At 35.8% G+C, this 19,423-nt stretch overlaps 2 protein-coding genes across 3 annotated transcripts in view; both read left to right on the forward strand.

Annotated features, from left to right (window-relative positions):
* The window catches only part of aifm4 (apoptosis inducing factor mitochondria associated 4), a 10,233-nt gene extending 8,263 nt beyond the window's left edge, over positions 1-1,970 (forward strand). Inside the window, 3 exon segments of one of the 2 annotated variants that reach the window (NM_001431153.1) lie at positions 475-550; positions 1,424-1,528; positions 1,661-1,970. In NM_001431153.1, the coding sequence (NP_001418082.1) occupies positions 475-550; positions 1,424-1,528; positions 1,661-1,694 (215 nt within the window). In that variant the 3' untranslated portion in view covers positions 1,695-1,970. 2 annotated transcript variants of the gene reach the window in all.
* Positions 1,971-5,640: 3,670 nt separating this feature from the next.
* pak4 (p21 protein (Cdc42/Rac)-activated kinase 4) overlaps positions 5,641-19,423 on the forward strand; it is a 30,190-nt gene continuing 16,407 nt past the window's right edge. The window contains 1 exon segment of the mRNA NM_001002222.2: positions 5,641-5,780. The gene's annotated coding sequence lies outside the window, so the exon portion shown is untranslated.

The raw sequence follows: 19,423 nt of genomic DNA on the forward strand, positions 1-19,423 counted from the left end.
AGAGTTTTTTGTTTAGAAATATTTCAGTTCTTTGCTAAGTTTTTATGATTGTGTTTTACTCCCTGACCCAATGATAGCAGTTTTTTGTTGATCAGAATTTCTGGAGGCACTCAACTGAAGTGTACTGTTACCTGTTCAGTATTGCATGATCGCTAAAAAAGTTATACTTTGTTTCTGGAGGAAAAATGTATACCACTCAACGAAATCTAATGTAGGATAAAATGGATAAAATGTAGAATCCAGTTTTTTTCTAAAACACCACAAAGACTAATAGTTTTGTTTAATTTCTGAATATTTGTAAGTTTTTTTTTTTTCTCTCTTTTTACATCCAATGCTGTGCCTTTTTGTAGGTCATATATGTCTTGTATGTTGCCACTTTCCCTTTTTTATGCTTTATTTTACATTTTGCACAGATTATTGTTTCATGCAAAAACTATAATAAAAAATATACACATGTTTTTTTTTTCCTTTTAGGCTATGGAGAAGGATACACTGAGATTGTTTTCAAAGGAAGTACGGAGGAAAGAAAATTCTTGGCATTTTATATCAAGTAAGCTAATAGTTCAACAAGAAATCACTTGACTTTTTATATGTGCACCATAGGGTCCCTTTGTAGTGCGCATGTTGTGAGCTAATTTAGTCACCAGAATAGTATGTGCATAAGATTACACACCACCTACATTTTGCACATGGGTTTGAATTGTTTTTGCACTACTTAATCTGTCCAAAAGGTGTCAACACTGAATCAGGCTGCAGTTTAAACGGATAGTTCACCCAAAAATAAATATTCAGTCATCATTACTCATCTGCCACTAGTTCTTTTGTCAAATACAAAGATATTCTGAAGAATGTTAGAAAAAAACAGCCATTAATTTCCATAATATTTTTAGTTCCTTCTGTGGATGTCAATGGCTGCTTTTTCTATGCAACATTCTTCAGAATATCTTCTTTTATGTTTAACTGAAGAAAGTTTGTTTCATCATATACAATTGAAGAGTATGCAAATATTTAGATGATTTATGTACAATACAATTTGTAAAGTAATATTTTTATGTCTTTAAGTGGATGTATTATATCATGAGAGACCTTCTTTAGCTTTGTTTGCCAAAAAAGAGATTCTTATTATACTTAAAATGCTTATAATACTTATTATACTCTTATTATATTTTATTCTCACCATTATAAAGCTTAAATAACAGTTTAAAGCTGCTATAAAATTCCACACAAATCCTCATTTTTTTTTTACATACAATGTTTTGATGAAATGGCAAAACAAATAAAGCTCCAAGCATATATAATTCTGTAGCTGTGCATTAGACTATGCACATGTAAAAGCATATTTTGGGATTTAAAAGTACACAAATATTACAAATGTCAAATTTAGGATCTCTCTTCATTCATCACTGTTCACCTCATGATCCAGGGATGAAGAAGTTGTTGCAGCTGCCAGCTTGAACTTTGACCCTGCTGTTGCAAGGTTGGCGGAAATGTTATTGATGGGGAAGAGGATCACTAAGGCGCAGGCACAGTGAGTATCAATAAGTTACAAACCAACAACTCTTTGCATCCATAAGCCAGATCTATTCATCTAAATGTATGATTTAATTTGCATGCATTTCACAAGTCACCAGAATACACCTGAATTTTTCCTGCTTTACAGATCTGATGACCTCAGCTGGTTGCAGCTCCCATGAAAGTGCTTTAACCACACGTACCTCCATGAATTTACTGATTACAGTTTGTTCATCTGTCAGTTTATTTGACTGTCATGCCTATCGCTTAATTTTTGACTGAAAGTTTTGCTCTATCTTTCATACTTTTTTTGTATTAATGTTTTCTCCCTGTATAGAGAAAACTCTTCTGGTGCAGCTATTTTCAGAAACAACTGAATAACAGCTGCAAATCTTATGTCATCAGTTACTAAATTACAAGACTTTTGCTACTTAATAAAATAAATAATGTACAATATACATTTTCATTACTTTAGTAGGTTAATTATCTTCAATTTTGTCACAAAGTTTAGAGTAAAATGATGGTGTATGTTTAATTAAATTGTTTATCTTGGTTCACAGAGCATTAAATTTCACAAATATGGGTTATATTTTAAAGAATTTATTATAGAGGCGACACGGTGGCTCAATGGTTATCACTGTTGCTTCACAGCAAGAAGGTCACTGGTGCAAGTCTTGGCTGGGCTAATTGGCATTTCTTTGTTGAGTTTGCATGTTCTCCCTGTGTCCGCGTGGGTTTCCTGGGGGTGCGCTGGTTTCTCCCAAAGCCCAAAGACATGCGCTATGAGTTAATTGGGTAAACAAAATTAACTAGTGTATGAGTGTGTGTGTGTGATTGAGAGTGTATGGGTGTTTCCCAATACTGGGTTTCGGCTGGAAGGTCATCTGCTGTGTAAAACACATGCTGGAATAGTGGTTCATTGTGCTGTGGCGATGTCTGAAATAGAGACTAAGCCGAAGGAAAATGAGTGAATGAATGAATGTAATATAGCAGTATTTTTGTTATTAGTTCATAATTACCTAAGAAAAGCAAACTAAACCCCTATTGTACATGTTTACATAAAAAGGTGTCTAAATACTCATGCCAAAATACATTAAAATTCTTTCAGCAAATCAAAATTCAACACAGTCTGCACTTTTCATTTACATGTTTTCTCAATTACACAATTATAAATCACAAGAACAGTTTTTATATATAACAAAATACAAATGAAACTAATGCACACATTCCAGTTTTCTGTAAGATTGTGTATTATATGTTAATAGAATAATACAAATTTTGTTATTGAGATCTTTACCGTTACATGATAAATTCTGTAGTCCACGAATATGCAAACAGGGGCCCGCAAGTGAGAATAAAGAGTTCTTGAAAAATGTTTGAGGAAAAAAACATTTTAATGTAATTTTTAACTAATAAATTTTTAAATATATACAGTTGAAGTCAGAATTATTCAGCCCCCCCTGAATTTATTTAGCCCCCGTTTACTTTTTCCCCAATTTTTGTTTAACAGAGAGAAGATTTTTTCAACACATTTCTAAACATAATATTTAATAACTCATTTCTAAAAACTTATTTATTTTATTTTTGCCATGATGACAGTAAATAATATTTTACTAGATATTTTTCAAGACACTTCTATACAGCTTAAAGTGACATTTAAAGGCCTAACTAGGTTAGGGTAATTATGCAAGTATTGTATAACAATAGTTTGTTCTGTAGACTATCAAAAAATAAATATAGCCTAAAGGGGCTAATAATTTGGACCTTAAAAACTGCTTTTATTCTAGCCGAAATAAAACAAATAGGACTTTCTCCAGAAGAAAAAATATTATTAGACATACTGTGAAACTTTCCTTGCTCTGTTAAACATCATTTAGTAAATATTTAAACAAGAATTTTTTTTTTAAATGGAGCTAATAATTCTGACTTCAACCGTATATACACACTACAAGTCTTGTCGCCTATCCAAGTTTTAGAAACATCAAATAATAACTTGACTTCTAGTTGATCATTTGGTATCTGAAGAGGCTTATATGAAAGGCAAAGGCCTCTAGATTATGCTTATTTTACCAAAATAAAATATGATCATGCCTTGATTTTAAGTCTTGTCACTTATCAGAAATAATGTACAATATAAAATATAAAGTCATAGTGCAGTGGAAACAAAATGTAATTGTGTATGACTCCCATTAGTTTGGAGGTCTGCATCAATACATCTCTGCAATTACTCAAATAACTTATTAATAAAGTCATCTGGAATGGCAAAGAAAGTGTTCTTGCAGGACCCCCAGATTGATCAAGATTCTTTAAATTCATCTTCAACGGCTCCTCCATCTTTCCCCAGACATGCTCAATAATGTTCATTTCTGGTTACTGGGCTGGCCAATCCTGGAGCACCTTGACCTTCTTTGCTTTCAGGAACTTTGATGTGAAGGCTGAAGTATGAAAAGGAGAGCTATCCTGCTGAAGAATGCATGCCCCCATACTGAATGTGATGCCAAATCATGATTTTTCCTTCACCAAACTTGACTGATTTCTGTGAAAATCTTGGCTCCATGCAGGTTCCAACAGGTCTTCTGCAGTATTTGTGATGAGTGGGATGCAGTTCAACAGACGATTCATTGGAAAAATCTTCCTTCTGCCATTTTTCCAAATGATCAACTAAGTCAATCGCTCTTACGTTAAATTTGTTTTGGTTTAACATCACTTTTTTTTTTTTGAGTTCGGCTCTCTTTCAGACTAAACTGTTTTAGGAATTTCAATACAAAAGGAAAAAATGGCTTTTGTTTTGTTTTTGTTACTTTAATATTGGATTATTATCCCTTTACAGATATATTCTGTACAGAGTGATGGTTGTTTCGAACTAAAATGGTCCTGTGGTCCACTACAGTGGACATGCTGTAAAATTTAAAACAAAAACAAAATGTAAAAACTTTAAACTGTAGAATTTTTTAATCCAAAGGATGTAGGAAATCACAGAAAAAAAAACAAAATTTTCTTTGGGTTTCAGGAGAATAAATAACAATGTGAAATTCAAACAATCAAACAGAATTTGAATTAAATAATGAGATTATGATGAATAAATATTACATGGATGAAAATGTATAATGTAATAGAAATGATTATTATATATAATGGCGACGTGGTGGCAGAGTGGGCAGCAAGTTTGCCTCACAGCAAGAAGGTCGCTGTTTTGAGCCTCGGCTGGGTCAGTTGGTATTTCTGTGTGGAGTTTGCATGTTCTCCCTGTGTTTGTGTGGTTTCCTCCTGGTGCTCCGGTTTCCCCCACAGTCCAAACACGTGTTACAGGTGAATTGGGTATGCTAAAAAAATTGACCATAGTGTATGAGTGTGTGTGAATGCGAGTATGGATGTTTTCCAGTGCTGGAAGGGCGTCCTCTGCGTAAAACATATGCTGGACAAGTTGACAAGTTATTCCACTGTGGCTACACCAGATTAATAAAGGAACTACACTGAAAAGAAAATGAATGAATGATGATATATCATACAACATATCATAAATTATAATATTTTCTATTATTTTTCAAATATTATTTAAGTTCATTCATAAAATTATATCCTCGCAGTATAAATTTGGTCTTCACAAAAGAAACTAAAATAAATAGCATTTTATAGTAAATATTATAGAGCTTTTAAATCATACTATAGTAAAGTACTTTAATTAATATGTTGTGATAATTATATGGTTGCAATGGTAACACAACAACTATAGGAATAAAAACAAATGACCCAAATACTGTTGTTTTCTACAAATATAGGCTATAATACAGCACAAAACAGTGTACTGTAATAAAATCCAAAGGATAATTGTCTATAGTATGTTGCTACCTTCGATAACAAAGAGTTGTAAATACTATAATATACAACAGTATAGTTCATAGTATAGTATTTTTTCATGTGAAAATGATACTTTCCATATTTTAGGATGGCATCCTTCGCACGAGGATATTTGGAGGTCAGTGGCATTAAAACGACTGAAAGCCCCTGGTGTATATACAGTAGATTACAGTATTGTATCTCTAACATATATGGAGTGTCAGGGCCTGCTGGGGGCAGTGCTGGGCGGTCAGTTCCCCGGATGAAGCTTTGCTGTGAATATGGCGCAGACACAGAGAGCACGAGCAGCGCGCTCATGAGGGCTTCACTCACTGATACGCGCACTTAGCCCGTTTAAGCTAACTTTACAGTCTAGAAACTTCACCGACCATATGAAGTTTATTTCTCCACAGACGCACTTCTCACTACAGGTAAGACTTCTTTAAAGTCGTTTACATTTCAAGCGCGAGTTGTTTGTGTGTCGGCGCAGGTTGTTTTTGTGTCATGCTGGAGTTTCGGTGAGTTTGGTCGTCGTGCTAATTTAGCTAATTCCTTAAAGCTAGCTGAGTAGCTTGGGCTGCTGATTGTCAAAACATTAACTTAAGATACTTAATGTAAAAGTTGCTTTCTTTGTAATGTCACCGAAATCGTGCTATCTCTGTTTTAAGTTTTATGGAGGGATGATTTACGGTAGTTCGCGGTTATTATTAACGTTATCATTTAACGTTACAGCTGCTCTTTTCTTTTAAGACTCGATTCAAAAGACATATTTGTGAGCTGTTTCTGGATTGTCGTATTAAAATGAATAAGTTATTTAATTTAGTAATTTTATTAGGGGTCTTAAACTACTTTAAAGTTTGGCTAAAGTCATCATGCGTTATAGGTGGAGTTAATAGAGCAGCCAGTGACAAAATACGAATGAAATAAGACAAATGATTCAAGACTTGCTGATCTGTTCGAGCTTGTCACGTTAATCCTCAAATGTTGGAGCGATTTTTAACTGGACTGATTAGACGTCGTGATGCTGACAATGTCCGTACATATACAGTATTCAAGATGCTTTACATAATCTAAGCCTATTTTGTATAAAATCTCATATTATTGTTTCCAGGAGTGTCTTTATCAGCTAACCCATTTCCATTTGAAAAAAGCGTATAACTTGTATAAAAAAATCGCGATCTTTTAGTGTTTAGTATCGATGGTTTTGAGCAGGCAGTATTTGGTTGCACCTGTAGTATCGATCCTGTTTGATTAACTGCATGTGTCGCATGAGGAGAGAGTCGTTGTTTACATCATGTAAAGAGCTTCCTCTAAACGTTTTAAAAAATGTTTATTTATTTTTTAACCTACTTGCATTAGAGAAACTTGTCTGCTTGACCTTAAACATGTAAAGCCATGCACATTTAAATAAAATGATATATTGTAGTAATAATGAGCTGGAAAGTAAGGCGTTGCAGGTACATTAAGAATATAGACCTGAAAATAGGGGAGAAAAACATTCAGTTAGTTGCAAATATTTTATATAGTCAAAACAGAAAAGTCTCATTCTAATGTAAATGAATGAGTTATTTATTAAGTAGACTTTTTTTTATAAATTACATTCAAAAGATCAGTTATACGAGTTATCAGGTGGAGTTATACTATGCTAGAGTTGAGCATACAGAGCGCTTGGTTCTCATTGACTGATGAATGTTATGAAGTGTGTAAAGATTTTTTTATTAATTATTATCTTCACCCTGTTACAGTTTCATATCACTAATGGTGAATTACATGTTTATTTATCAGTCTCTAATGACAGCACAAGAACAAAACATGCATAATAAACATTAGGATAAAAACGTTTTCTTAATCCACACATAATGACTTTAATTATTAATTAATTGCTCAATTAGACAGGTTTTCTATCAGTTTTTCCCCATATAAATGCATGTGTACACACAAATATACCTGAGACATATCTTGATATAATTAATCTAGAAAAACATCAACTGTCATACTGTACTTCCTCTACTATAAGCAGAATAATTAGCTCCTGTTTGTTGAATTATTAGAATTATGCACAAAGGAAATGCATAGATGTTTTAGTCCAGGAAATCTTTTTCATTTAAATAATAATTTAATAATTCATCTAACTGTCATGAGGTGTGGTAACTGTAGTATTATAGCAATAATTTACTCCAGTTCATTAAATAATTAGAAATAATAATGCACAAAGTGGTCATATAATGCATAAATGAAGCTGTTTCAGTCCAGTAAATGTCTTTTAATGTAAATAAAGTAGGGCTGTGCAATTTTGGTTAAAACTGACATTGGGTTATTGAGTAGAATTTGAATGGCAGGGAGAAGCAGTGGCGCAGTAGGTAGTGCTGTCGCCTCACAGCAAGAAGGTCGCTGGGTTGCTGGTTCGAGCCACGGCTCAGTTGACATTTCTGCATGTTCTCCCTGCGTTCGCGTGGGTTTCCTCCGGGTGTATGAGTGTGTGTATGGATGTTTCCCAGAGAAGGGTTGCGGCTGGAAGGGCATACGCTGCGTAAAAAAAACTTGCTGGATAAGTTGGCGGTTCATTCTGCTGTGGCGACCCTGGATTAATAAAGGGACTAAGCTGGCAAGAAAATGAATGAAAAATGGATTTGAATGGCTTTATTTGGAAAAAAAAATTAATTTTGAAGTAATTGGAATAATTTTGTAGAGCATTTGCAGAAACTATAAGAAACCAATAACAAACATTGATAATGCAGTAGAACAAAGATACAAATAATATCTAGCAGCATTCTGGTACACAAATTGAATAGCCAAATGTAAAAAAACACCATGTAGTCTTCATCGTATATACATTAATACAAATAGTCTTTCCTAAATTTGAAAGCCAAAATTATTCTGCCGAATCCTTTAAACTGGTTTAAAATGCTTACATGGGCTTTAAGAAAGCATGCAAACAAAAAATGAAGGGAACATAGTGGGGTCACTGCAAAATGTAACCATAAATCATGTGTTTTTCAACTGTGGCTACTGGTCATCTACAGCCCTGACTCCAAATTACTAGTTCTGCAGTGTGAGTATTGCAAATGCACATATCGCGGTATTATAATCTTAAATTGTGCAGCCCTAAAATAAAGTTGATGTTAATCTTTTTTTAAAATATAAAATCAGTTAAGAATTTGAAAATTTTTATTATATTATTTGATAAAATTATTTTAATTTTGTTAATAAAATAAAGTAGGGCTGGGCGATATGGCAAAATGGGTTCTCTAATTATTATTATCCATATTTAAAGATAACCATATATTTTTTGATACAAGCTGTTAATGCCTTCTTAGTTCTTAGTTCTTCAACAATGACTCAAGCCACACAAATTAGAGAGTCCATTAAGTGGCATAACATATTTTTGGCTGAAAAATTTTCAGTGGCCAAATATTTGCTGCATCTTTAATAATCAACACACTTTTAGATTCCCATTGTTGCACATTTCTGCTGTGTCATTGGCTTTTAGATCAATATAGAGTTAATATAGGTTTCGGCTCAATATAGAGATCATTTAGAGCTTATCATTGTTATTGACAAATTTATTGCGATTTGATATAATAGAGTTTATTGGACCCGCTGTAATTACAAGCCCTAGTAATTCACACAACAACAAAAATAGGCTTTATAGGGTTAAATGTGCTCTCTGACGACTATCTGAGATCACCATCAAGCATATATTTTCTTTATCAGTGGTTGTAAAAGTATGTGTGCAACGTAAACATTTTAGAATTTTGCATTATCTTTGTAATGGTAAACTACCACTCTTAAAGGTGATTTTGGAGGTTATTCTTTAGGCAGTAGTTATCATTTAAAGGTATTGTTCATCTAAAAATAGACATTTAATCACCATTTATCTCTTTAAAATGATTTCAAACCCTTTTTTTTAAACAAGATATTTTAAAGAATGCTGGGAAATACAACAGAAGTCAATGGCTAATGGTTTCTGACATTCTTTAAAATATTGTCTTTGGTATTTGACAGAGAAAAGAAACTCAAACAGGATTGTGATGAGTAAATGTTAAGAGAACCTTTTGTTTTTGGATGAACTGTCTTTCTGTACCACCTTTCCTCATTTGTTGTTGTTTCACTTTCTTTTACCTGTGCTTGTTTCCAGCAGGGTGGGTTTGTCAGGATATGTGTGTGCTTTGAGGAGGTGTGATGGGAGATTCAGACAGGGGTGCAGTCTGTACCGGGCACTCCAAACATTCCTTAAATACTTGAGTGCCGGACAGCGTCACTCATAATGTGCAATCTCCCATGCTACCGCTTACTTAAGCGTTTGCCTTTGTCTTTGCGAAGCTCTGTTTGGTATGTTATCACTTCGGTTAGATCTGAATGAGAAAATGTTCTATTGAATAAACAGTTTAAATGTTGGTCATCGTGTTGATTATGAATGACACTGACCTAAATTTCTAATGTTCTTTAATAAAAAAGGCTTCTTTGAGATTGAGAGTTTGAGGAAATCAAGGAGTTTGGAGAAGCTTTGCCATTTTTTGCAGTTAATCTTTTCATGCAGTCTTTTTAATAACCAGTATATGGACTTGAGTTTTTCTTTTGCCACAGTCTCACAAAAACAAAGGTATACTACTCAATAGGGCTGCTCGATTATGGGAAATATCATTATCACGATTATTTTGGTCATAATTGTAATCACGATTATTCAAATAAATAAACAATTATCAGTTGAAGTCAAAATTATTCGCCCTCCTGTGAATTTATTTTTATATATAAATATTTCCCAAATTATGTTTAACAGAGGATTTTTTTTTTTACAGTATTTCTAATAATGTTTTTTCTTCTGGAGAAAGGCTTATTTGTTTTATTTCAGCTAGAATAAAAGCAGGTTTAAATATTTTGAAACCTATTTTAGTAGTTCGATTTTATTACCCCCTTTAAGCAATATATGTTTGATTGTCTGCAGAAGAAACTACTGTTATACAATGACTTGCCTATTTACCCTAATTAAGCCTTTGAATGTCACTTTAAGCTGAATACTAGTATCTTGAAAAATGTCTAGTAAAATATAATGTGCTGTCATCATAGCAAAGATAAAATAAATCAGTTATTAGAAATGAGTTATTAAATCCTTTATGTTTAAACTGTGCTTTAAGCATCTTCACTTTATTTTTGATTTTATTATTGATTAATAATAAAAACAGGCAGCAGCAGGAATACCGCACGCTGTCACTTTAAGAATGGTGCGGCTCTGATATGGTTTCTCTTTCACGTGTCTTTTGATTCTCAACTTCTTTGTTTATTTCACAAATGAGGTTTAATATGAATAATCACTAAACACCGCGCTTTGACAAAAATGTGCATGTATTTGACCCTTAAAGTGCTCACATTAAGACGGCGTTAGATGTGTGTGTAGGACACGCTACCTGTCCGAGGCTAAGCATGGCGCGCGCGCACACAACAACACATGCTCTTTCGCGCTTTTAAAAAATATGAATGATGCTCATCTCGTGCTGCAAAAGTTACATTACAGCACATGCTTTTAGTCATTTTCACGTGGAACTGAGCTTTGCAGAGACAAAGAGCTTTCACTCGTGTACAACTGGAAAGGGGCTGGTATGTGATGGATCTCGATTAATGGTTTTTCATAATCGTTAAAAGCCAAAATTGAAATTGAATTTTCGATTAATTGGACAGCCCTACTACCCAAGACCAGGATTTTATTGAATTATCCGAGGTAAAAAAAAAATTTACATTTTAAGCATGGGCCGGTATATGATTTTGACCGTATGATAACCTTGGATAAAATTATTACGGTTTTACGGTATTTTGATTACTGCTCTAATATATGTTCTTTTTAAATGTTGGGGTATAAAAACGAACTGTTTTCCCCTTTGAACATAATTTTATTTTAGAAACATTTTTAATATGTTGGAGCTAGGGTTGGGTCGATAGACAATGCCCATCATCCATCGCCGATGGTCGACAGACATCATGATGCTGAGCCAGCATTGCGATCCTCCACCTCGCTCCTGTTGCAGCAGCAACCTGCTCGTGAAAAATACACACTCAGGCCCCGTTTACGCTAAGGGTGCTTTCAGATATGTAGTTCAATTAATTTGATCCGGACCAAGGGCAATAAATGATACATTGTTGCATTTTCTCTCATCTTTGGGTTGTTTTCACAACACACTGCTGGCTTTGGTCTGAACCAGTTGAAAAGAACCAAAATACACTCATCTGACAAAATTCACATCTCTTATTGGCCAGATGTTTTTAAACATAAAATTCCTAAACTGCTTATAGATTGGTCAGAATTCATGTGCTGGAAAATGCCAAAGAACTCCAGCAAGTAGACAAACCGGCAGACACAAAATGTTGCTTTTTACTATGGAGGGATGACTGCGCTGACTGATTGTATCCCTGCTTTAGACAAACTATACATTTTGAGAATGAAGCGCGGCCCTGGCTGAAAAACAATGTTTTAATGCATCGCATGTCACTTCAGGAGGAGGCATGGATTAATTTAGCTAAACTGCGACATGGCCATCTTGCTAAAATATTACCAATGATCCATCAGGTAATGTTTTCCCTCTCTTTCTCTGTTGGTAAAGCGCTGTCAGCAAAAATGTTTTTTTCCATATTCCATTATGCATAGCGCATTGGTCTATGGCAGCTAGATTAATCCAAAAAGCGCAGTACTTTATGCGGTTGGGTCTGTTTTAGTTCGGATCATGTTCTCACCACAAACGAACCGCTTCATGGTTCATTTGAAAGTGTAACGAGGCCACCTCTTCAAGCAGGTCTCCGTACGCTTTTTTGGTCCGCTTTTGGTGCGCACTCGTGTAGATTGCTGCATTCACACCTGCCCAAACGAACCGCACCAAGAGGGAAAACGAACTCTAATGCGATTCAACCAAACTAAATAAGGCTGGTGTAAGAGCACCCTAATACTCCTAGTTTTAAAATGGAATTTTAAACTTTGCACATCACATGACCACACACACAGGCATGCTCTGTAGTATACGTCTGCAGGTGCTTTGAGACTCTTCTCTTCTGTCTTTTGAATCTATCAGGTAATGTGTGACAGCATCAGTACACTGCTTCAATCTTTCGCTTTCACGCTTGTACTTGGTAGTTTAAGCGAAAACCTCAGATACTGTTGGTTAATTTCTATTAGTTGTTCACCTTTTTACCAATTAAGTTTGTCAAACGCCATTATAATGACACAGATCACTCTGCCTATTTATGCCAGAGTCTCGTGGAAAAAGTGATTGACAGGTGGTAATTTGTGTGTAACTTTATTTATGATTTGTGTGTATTTTTCATTTATGATTTGGTTTTGGGTAAACCTTTTTGGTATGAATGAATTAATTATTTTAAAATATTTAATTCACCACCTATTACAGCGATGTTATCGTCCATCGCGATGTTCAACATTAGACATTGACATTGACATCGTCCAACCCTAGTTGGAGCAGTAAACATGTCATGCTAAATAATTTGAATGAATCATTGACTTGCTCTCTTCATTAGTTTCAATAACACAGATTTCCTTACTAATGTAAAGATTTCCTTTATTTGAAAATAGTTAGCGTCCAATGCCTAATACATTACTGTTCAAAAGTGTTGCTTTTTTATTTGTAAGATGAATACTGAGACAGGCTGCAGTCATTTATTCAGAAATGCAGTCGCAAAATTATTATTATTATACAATCATTGAAGTATAGTTTAGGTTGTAATGTGTTTCTGTGCTGGCAAAGTTGAATTTCCAGCAGTCATGACTCTGCTTGATAGGAGTATGTCACATGATTATTCTTAAATCATTCTGGTATGCTGGTTTGGTGTTGAAGAAATGTCCTACTTTTGAACAGCATTTATATGAAATGAAAGTATTTAATAACATCATAATTCTTTCACTTTTGATTTTCTTTTAAATTGTTGAATGATTGTGGGAATATATTGAGCCATCTTTTTTAAATTATCAAGAGGCAGCCATTAAAACCGCTTTGCTTTCTGATGTCAATATCTGAATCTGCTGTATCCTCTACTTTTTTAAACACTGTTTTAGCAGTTTTGACTTTTCTTACTGTATATATATATATATATATATATATATATATATATAATGACCCTTTGTAACCAAATTGACACTATTGTTTAAGTCTTTGTGTCAGTTGTTTAGTTGACCATTATTTAATTTCCCATCAGCTGCGAAGTGATGCCACTCTTGTACTTGTGTGCTTTTCACGAGTCCTGTACTAAACACTGTACTGTTGTCTTTGGCAAAATGATGTGTAATCTGTCCCTCAGAATGCCCTCTCTCAGACCTGTGCATGTAAGGACTGTGTGTATTTACCACATGCAAAGCATTGTGGGATATTATGACATTGGTGTTTAGCTGCTGCTTGTGTTGTTGCTCACTGAGTGATTAACAAATAACAGTTGTTGAACAGCAAGAGAAGGCCTGTTGTTTTTGTTGCATTATTCATACGTTACCTGGAATATTCAAAAGAAGACTCGTATTGTTTTTAATCAATAGACTGAAACAAAAAAAAAAAGAGTCATGATGATGTCTTTCCAGTGTTTTCTCCTATTTGCAATTGTTCTTTGAGATCACGAGTAGTTGTAGTTACAAAATTTAAGCATATTTATGTTGTTATTCTTTGTTTTATTTTTATTATATTGATGTTTAGAAAGGATGAGATTAAAGACCAGTTTATAAGTACTGATACCAACAATATACTGCAAAGAATGCGATGAAGATATATAACAGCGATGAAGAGGAACGTAGCTTTTTTTTTTTTTTTTTTTTTCAACACATCACCTCCAATCCGTCTATTTACCTTTGATTGACAGCATGCACCGCCAGTCCGACTAAACCATTGAACGAAAGTAAAACAAATGGCAGTAAAAATGCAACCCACAAACCATTGTTGGGCCGATAGACCATGCCATCGTCCATCGCCGATGGCCAATAGACAACACTATGCTGAGCCGGCATCGCCGATGCTCCGCCCTGCCCCGTCACAAACCTGCTCGCGAAAAATACACACTCAGGCCCCGTTTACACTAATACGTCTTAAGGCTCCTACACAACGAGACGCTTTTCATTTGCATTTATCGTTAGCGTTTTACGAGACGTTTTTCCGCATTCAAACCCAATCTATTTTCACTGGCGTCAAGCAAAAGAGTGTACAAAATCCCTCCTTGACGTTCGATGGCGCTACACAACTTTAAGCTTCCGACGCCCATTTGTAACACAGAAGAAGAGGAAGAGAGGAAGTTCACACGCTTGTTGTTAAAGTTACTGGTGACTCGAACAAGCATAGATGGTTCAGGTAGCAGCTCCAGTTCTAGCGATGAAAGAATGATTGTTCACAGATTAATAAGCAGCTCCATGTTCATATCGCCTCTGGGCATCTTCAGTGTGCGCTCACATTGACAGTTTTGCGCTTGAGCGCTGTTTACTGTAACTTAAGCAGCTCCGTGCACGTGATCAAAAGTGCCAACCTGATTGGTGGAGAAGGTTTTAACGCTGTGTAAAAAAAATCTAATCAAATAAAAAAAAACCCAGCATGTGGAGTTTTTTTTTTTTTTTTTTTTTAAATGACGCTTTTGCGCCTTGCGTTTTCTGAAAACGCACATCACGTGACCACACACACACACACACACACACACACACACACAAACACACACACACACAAGTAGTGCTCACTGCAGAGCCACACACACACAGCCACACGCTTCTCTCCCATTGCTCTAGAAACAGAGCAATGCACGTCTTTATCAACGTTGTACCACTGTATCGCATCTCACTTCAGTTGTTAAACATAGTATTCAGACATCCCAAGTTTCCCGGAAGTTCGGGGAGTGTCTATGCATTTGCGAGACACATAATGCCCGCAAATGAGTGATAATCTCTCGGAAATCGCGGATCTCCCTCCTGGTCCTCAAATAAGTCACGCACCCTTCTCACCCCCCGGACACCCTACTCGCTCTTCAGACACGTCGCGCGCAAGCTATCAACTGTCTTCATATGAAAACGATGCCATCGTCCATCGCGATGTTTCACTTTAGACATCATACAATGCCAAGTTGGTCGACATCGCCCAACCCTACCACAAACACACATCACATGCGGATGTAACAACTCTCAAAGAAATGAATCAAAACAAGCACTCTCAGAGGAGCCAAAAGATAAGACTTTACAATTTCTGATAAAATTAGCCTCCGTCTCAGATGTTCTGCAGTATTGTAATGATCAGATCATATTATATACATGGCACTTCTTTAAAAAGGGCATTGTGTAACTGTGCAGATTATGTATACAACGATTCTTTCTGATTGCATGTTTAATAATTCACACTTTGTTACTGTCACTTGTGAGAATGAGCACAAATTTTTCTCTGATGCTGAGCAAAAAAAGCTGATTGGCTGCTGTACACATTAGTCATATGGCCATTGAAAGCTTCAAATAAACCCAGTACGTAAGTTTGAAGGTCTGACTTCACATGATTATGATACACTTCTAAACCATTAGTATAGTTTTATTCACTTTAATGATTTCTTTGTGTGGACACATCGCACTACTTTTCTAAGTTTTAATCAGAGCATTTCAGTTTTATATAAACGGCAGGCTCTGTAAACACTGGGTTGGTGTGATAAGAAGACCTCTAATGACAGAGTTACTAGTTCCAAGGTCAAGCTGTGTTTGCGGTGCTCTCCACTATGCTTGAAAAAACAAACACAACAGGCTTGTCTCTGCTAAGCTAGCTTTATCCTGCAAATCTTTTTCTTAACAGCAAAATCTGCATGAATTTTTCCTTCAAACCTTTTTGGTTATTTTGAGGGTTCAGTATCTCTGCTTATTAAAAGGCAATACACAGACGGTCTTCCTGGCCAGGAACCATCTCTGCAGTATTGACCACAGAGACGTCTTTCTCACTGTTCACCAGTGCATAATGGTATGTGGCTGGAATGTCAGGCTCAAACAGGAAGTGTCTGACTGTTTGAGTTTAACTGCTTTACACATTTAATGTCAGGCACAAAGCCTGATTGATTAGTTTTTTTTAGCGTGCTTTTGTGAGCATTCAAATCTGTTGTGGCTTGATGACACTGATTGTCACAGAGCAGGAAGTGTTCAGTGAAAGGTGATTCATTTACACTATTGGCAGAACTTGACACTTGGGAATAATGATTTGCATGTGTTTTTGTGAAGCAGCTGTAACAGTGTAGCACCTGCTCCTGTCACTCAGGTTTGATCCTCACCTGTTCCGAATAAACATTCTCACAGGTGCAAGTTGACAACCTCTCTTTTCCTCTTGATATTAGGCTGTGAATTTGAAAATGCTTCCTTTTTTTTCTTGTATGATGCATTATGCTGTGTGTTGACCTTTTTATATTATGCCAACTCGGCTTAGTTCCTGTGTTTTTTTTTTTAAAGTGATGTAACATAATTCAAGTACTCTTGTCAACTGTAGACAATTTATTTCAGTTAAAAGTATTATTATTATTATTATTATTATTAATATTAGAAAAAAAATGAACTGCTTGATTATGAACTACTATTTGTTTCCAAAGGTTCTATTCTAATCTTCATTCATTAATTTATCTATAATTATATATATTTTTATACAGCAACGGTTATTGATGTTGTTGTAGTTGTTGTTTTTTATAATATGCATGATATCTTCATGTTTGAATTTTATTTGAATGTTTGTGCAAGTTGATTTTAATGTCTTTTTTTTAAGTCCGAATGCTTCTTGTGAACTTAACAGACTTCTGTTACGATGATATCCTATTCATGCAAACTCAAAACTAACAATGTATGGTTGCTGCCAGTGCCAAGTAAGATTATTATGATTATTATTAATTACTAATGTGTTGCACACAGCATTAACATAATGACGTTGATGTTGGCAATGCATTAAGGCCTGTCACAATAATCGTTGACATGACCTCAATCATTTTTGGTGATGCAGTATATATCGCCCATTAGGCTTGGGCGGTATCCAAATTTTGATACCGTCAAACCTCCTCCCTATTTTACCCCGGTATCCGGTATTACCGTGCATAATTAAACAAATTATGACAAAAGGCTCAGACAGCGTTAAACTGTTGGCTTGTGCCTAAACCATTCAGAAACTGAATACCGTATATGCAACCGCTACCGCGGTCACCTGTTTGTCTTGTTCGTATTAGAGATCTGTGCAGGACGCTCTCTCTCATTCTCACACACATACACACACACGCGCACACACAGAGACAGAGACGCACAGCACTACGCGCTCTCTCAGTCTCTAATTCACACACACACACACACGCACAGAGATACACACAGCACTACTCTCTCTCTCTTTCTCTCTCTCTCTCTCATTCTCACACACAAAAAAACAAACAGCATCTATGCGGCCGCTCCCTTTCAAATTACACCAGTTACCGACCGCTCCTGCCCCGCGATTTATTCGGAAGCTCATTCCCGCATTTCAAGAAATCTGGTCTGCTACCGCGGTACAGCAGCGGGAATGCAGACCTCTAGTTTGTATTTACCAGGTCTCCCTTGTCGTTCGTTCAGTCGAAACCGGAAATACTGCCAAACTGAAGGTCGCGACTCACCACCTCACCTCTCCCTCTCTCTCTCCCTCTCTCTCTCTTTCTCTCTCTTCTACACTGTCCCGTGATGATAATCACATATAAGCATTTGTAGGCATTAAATAAATCATTTTAGTATTTAATACTTGTCTCCTATGTAAGTGCATTGTTTTTATGATGGTATAACGGTATTTAAACTGACACCGTTGCCATTTTAAGATCCCGCGGTATACCATAATACCGTATTACCGCCTATCGCCCATACATAAACACATTCTAGCAACATTTTAGCTGATTGCACATCATCTCTATCTTTATTGGAGGTGTCCGTGTCGGTATGATTAAAAGGACACTAGTATTTACTATAAATTACTATAGTATAATTTAATGTGGATGTCTGACAACTGAAAACAGATTTGGTAGCAGATATTTCAGTTATTTTTTTACTTTGCACCTTTTGTTAACATTTATTATTATTTAGGATATGCACTTTCACATTCTGATACAAATACCTAGTTATTAAATTGTTAAAATAACTACAAATTTAAACATTCTTATGAACACATGTTCGTTGGAAGAATGTACTTGAATTGTGATCATATATATTGTCAGTCTGGCATTATATAATGAGTGGCATGAAATGGTCCTAAAATGACAATAATATCGTTTATCACAATATATTTGGTGCAATATATCGTACAACAAAAAATAGATATTGTGACAGGCTTACAGTCGTTTAGTGTGTGAGCACCAGTGACTGAGTTTTTTGCTTCTTTTGTTCAATCCCTTCTATCAGCATTCACTGTCAGGATCTTGTGAGTTACTGATCCGTCATCGTTGTGGCCTTGAAAGGCCCTTCAGTACCAGGTTCTCCAGGGTACGTCTTGGCAGCTGGTGCCCAGTGCATCACTGCAGCGTGAGCAATACATTACTCCTTTGTCAGTGCTTTGTGCCAGCATTGCGTCTTCAAAATGTCAAATAAGGGTTATCATCACTCATTATCTTGTTGTAAGCGGCAGTCTTTTTTCCACATTTAGGAAAAGCATATCTGCTTCCGGAAACTAGTTTGAATATTTTCCAGTTTTGCAACTTCTATTTAAACACCAGCACTATTTGAACACCAGCTCTTCATAAAACATTGACGCTGGTTGCAAGATGGTCTCATGCCCCAGCTGACATCTTCCCAAAAGGTCAAGTCACACTTCAAATGCTTCTATGCTTTTGAAAAATGCCTCGGGCTGTTGCCTCGTCCCAGGAAGCAGCTGAGTTTTCCCAGACCTTGTCAGGTGTGGGAGGGGGTTTCGGCCCACACATATCGGAAGCTAGTATTTGGCTTCTGGGAGTGTCTCTGATGCCCATGGAGAGAATGGGCAGGGCAGAAGTAGAGAAAAGGCATGGAAAGCTGGAGAGCTTTGTTTTGTACTGCATATACAGACTTAAACGGTTTTGTGAATGGAGAGGACAAAGTATTATTTGTAATGTCAATTTTCACTCTGTTGTA

The sequence above is a fragment of the Danio rerio genome, chromosome 15 (genome assembly GCF_049306965.1).
Source record: "Danio rerio strain Tuebingen ecotype United States chromosome 15, GRCz12tu, whole genome shotgun sequence".
NCBI lineage: Eukaryota > Metazoa > Chordata > Actinopteri > Cypriniformes > Danionidae > Danio > Danio rerio.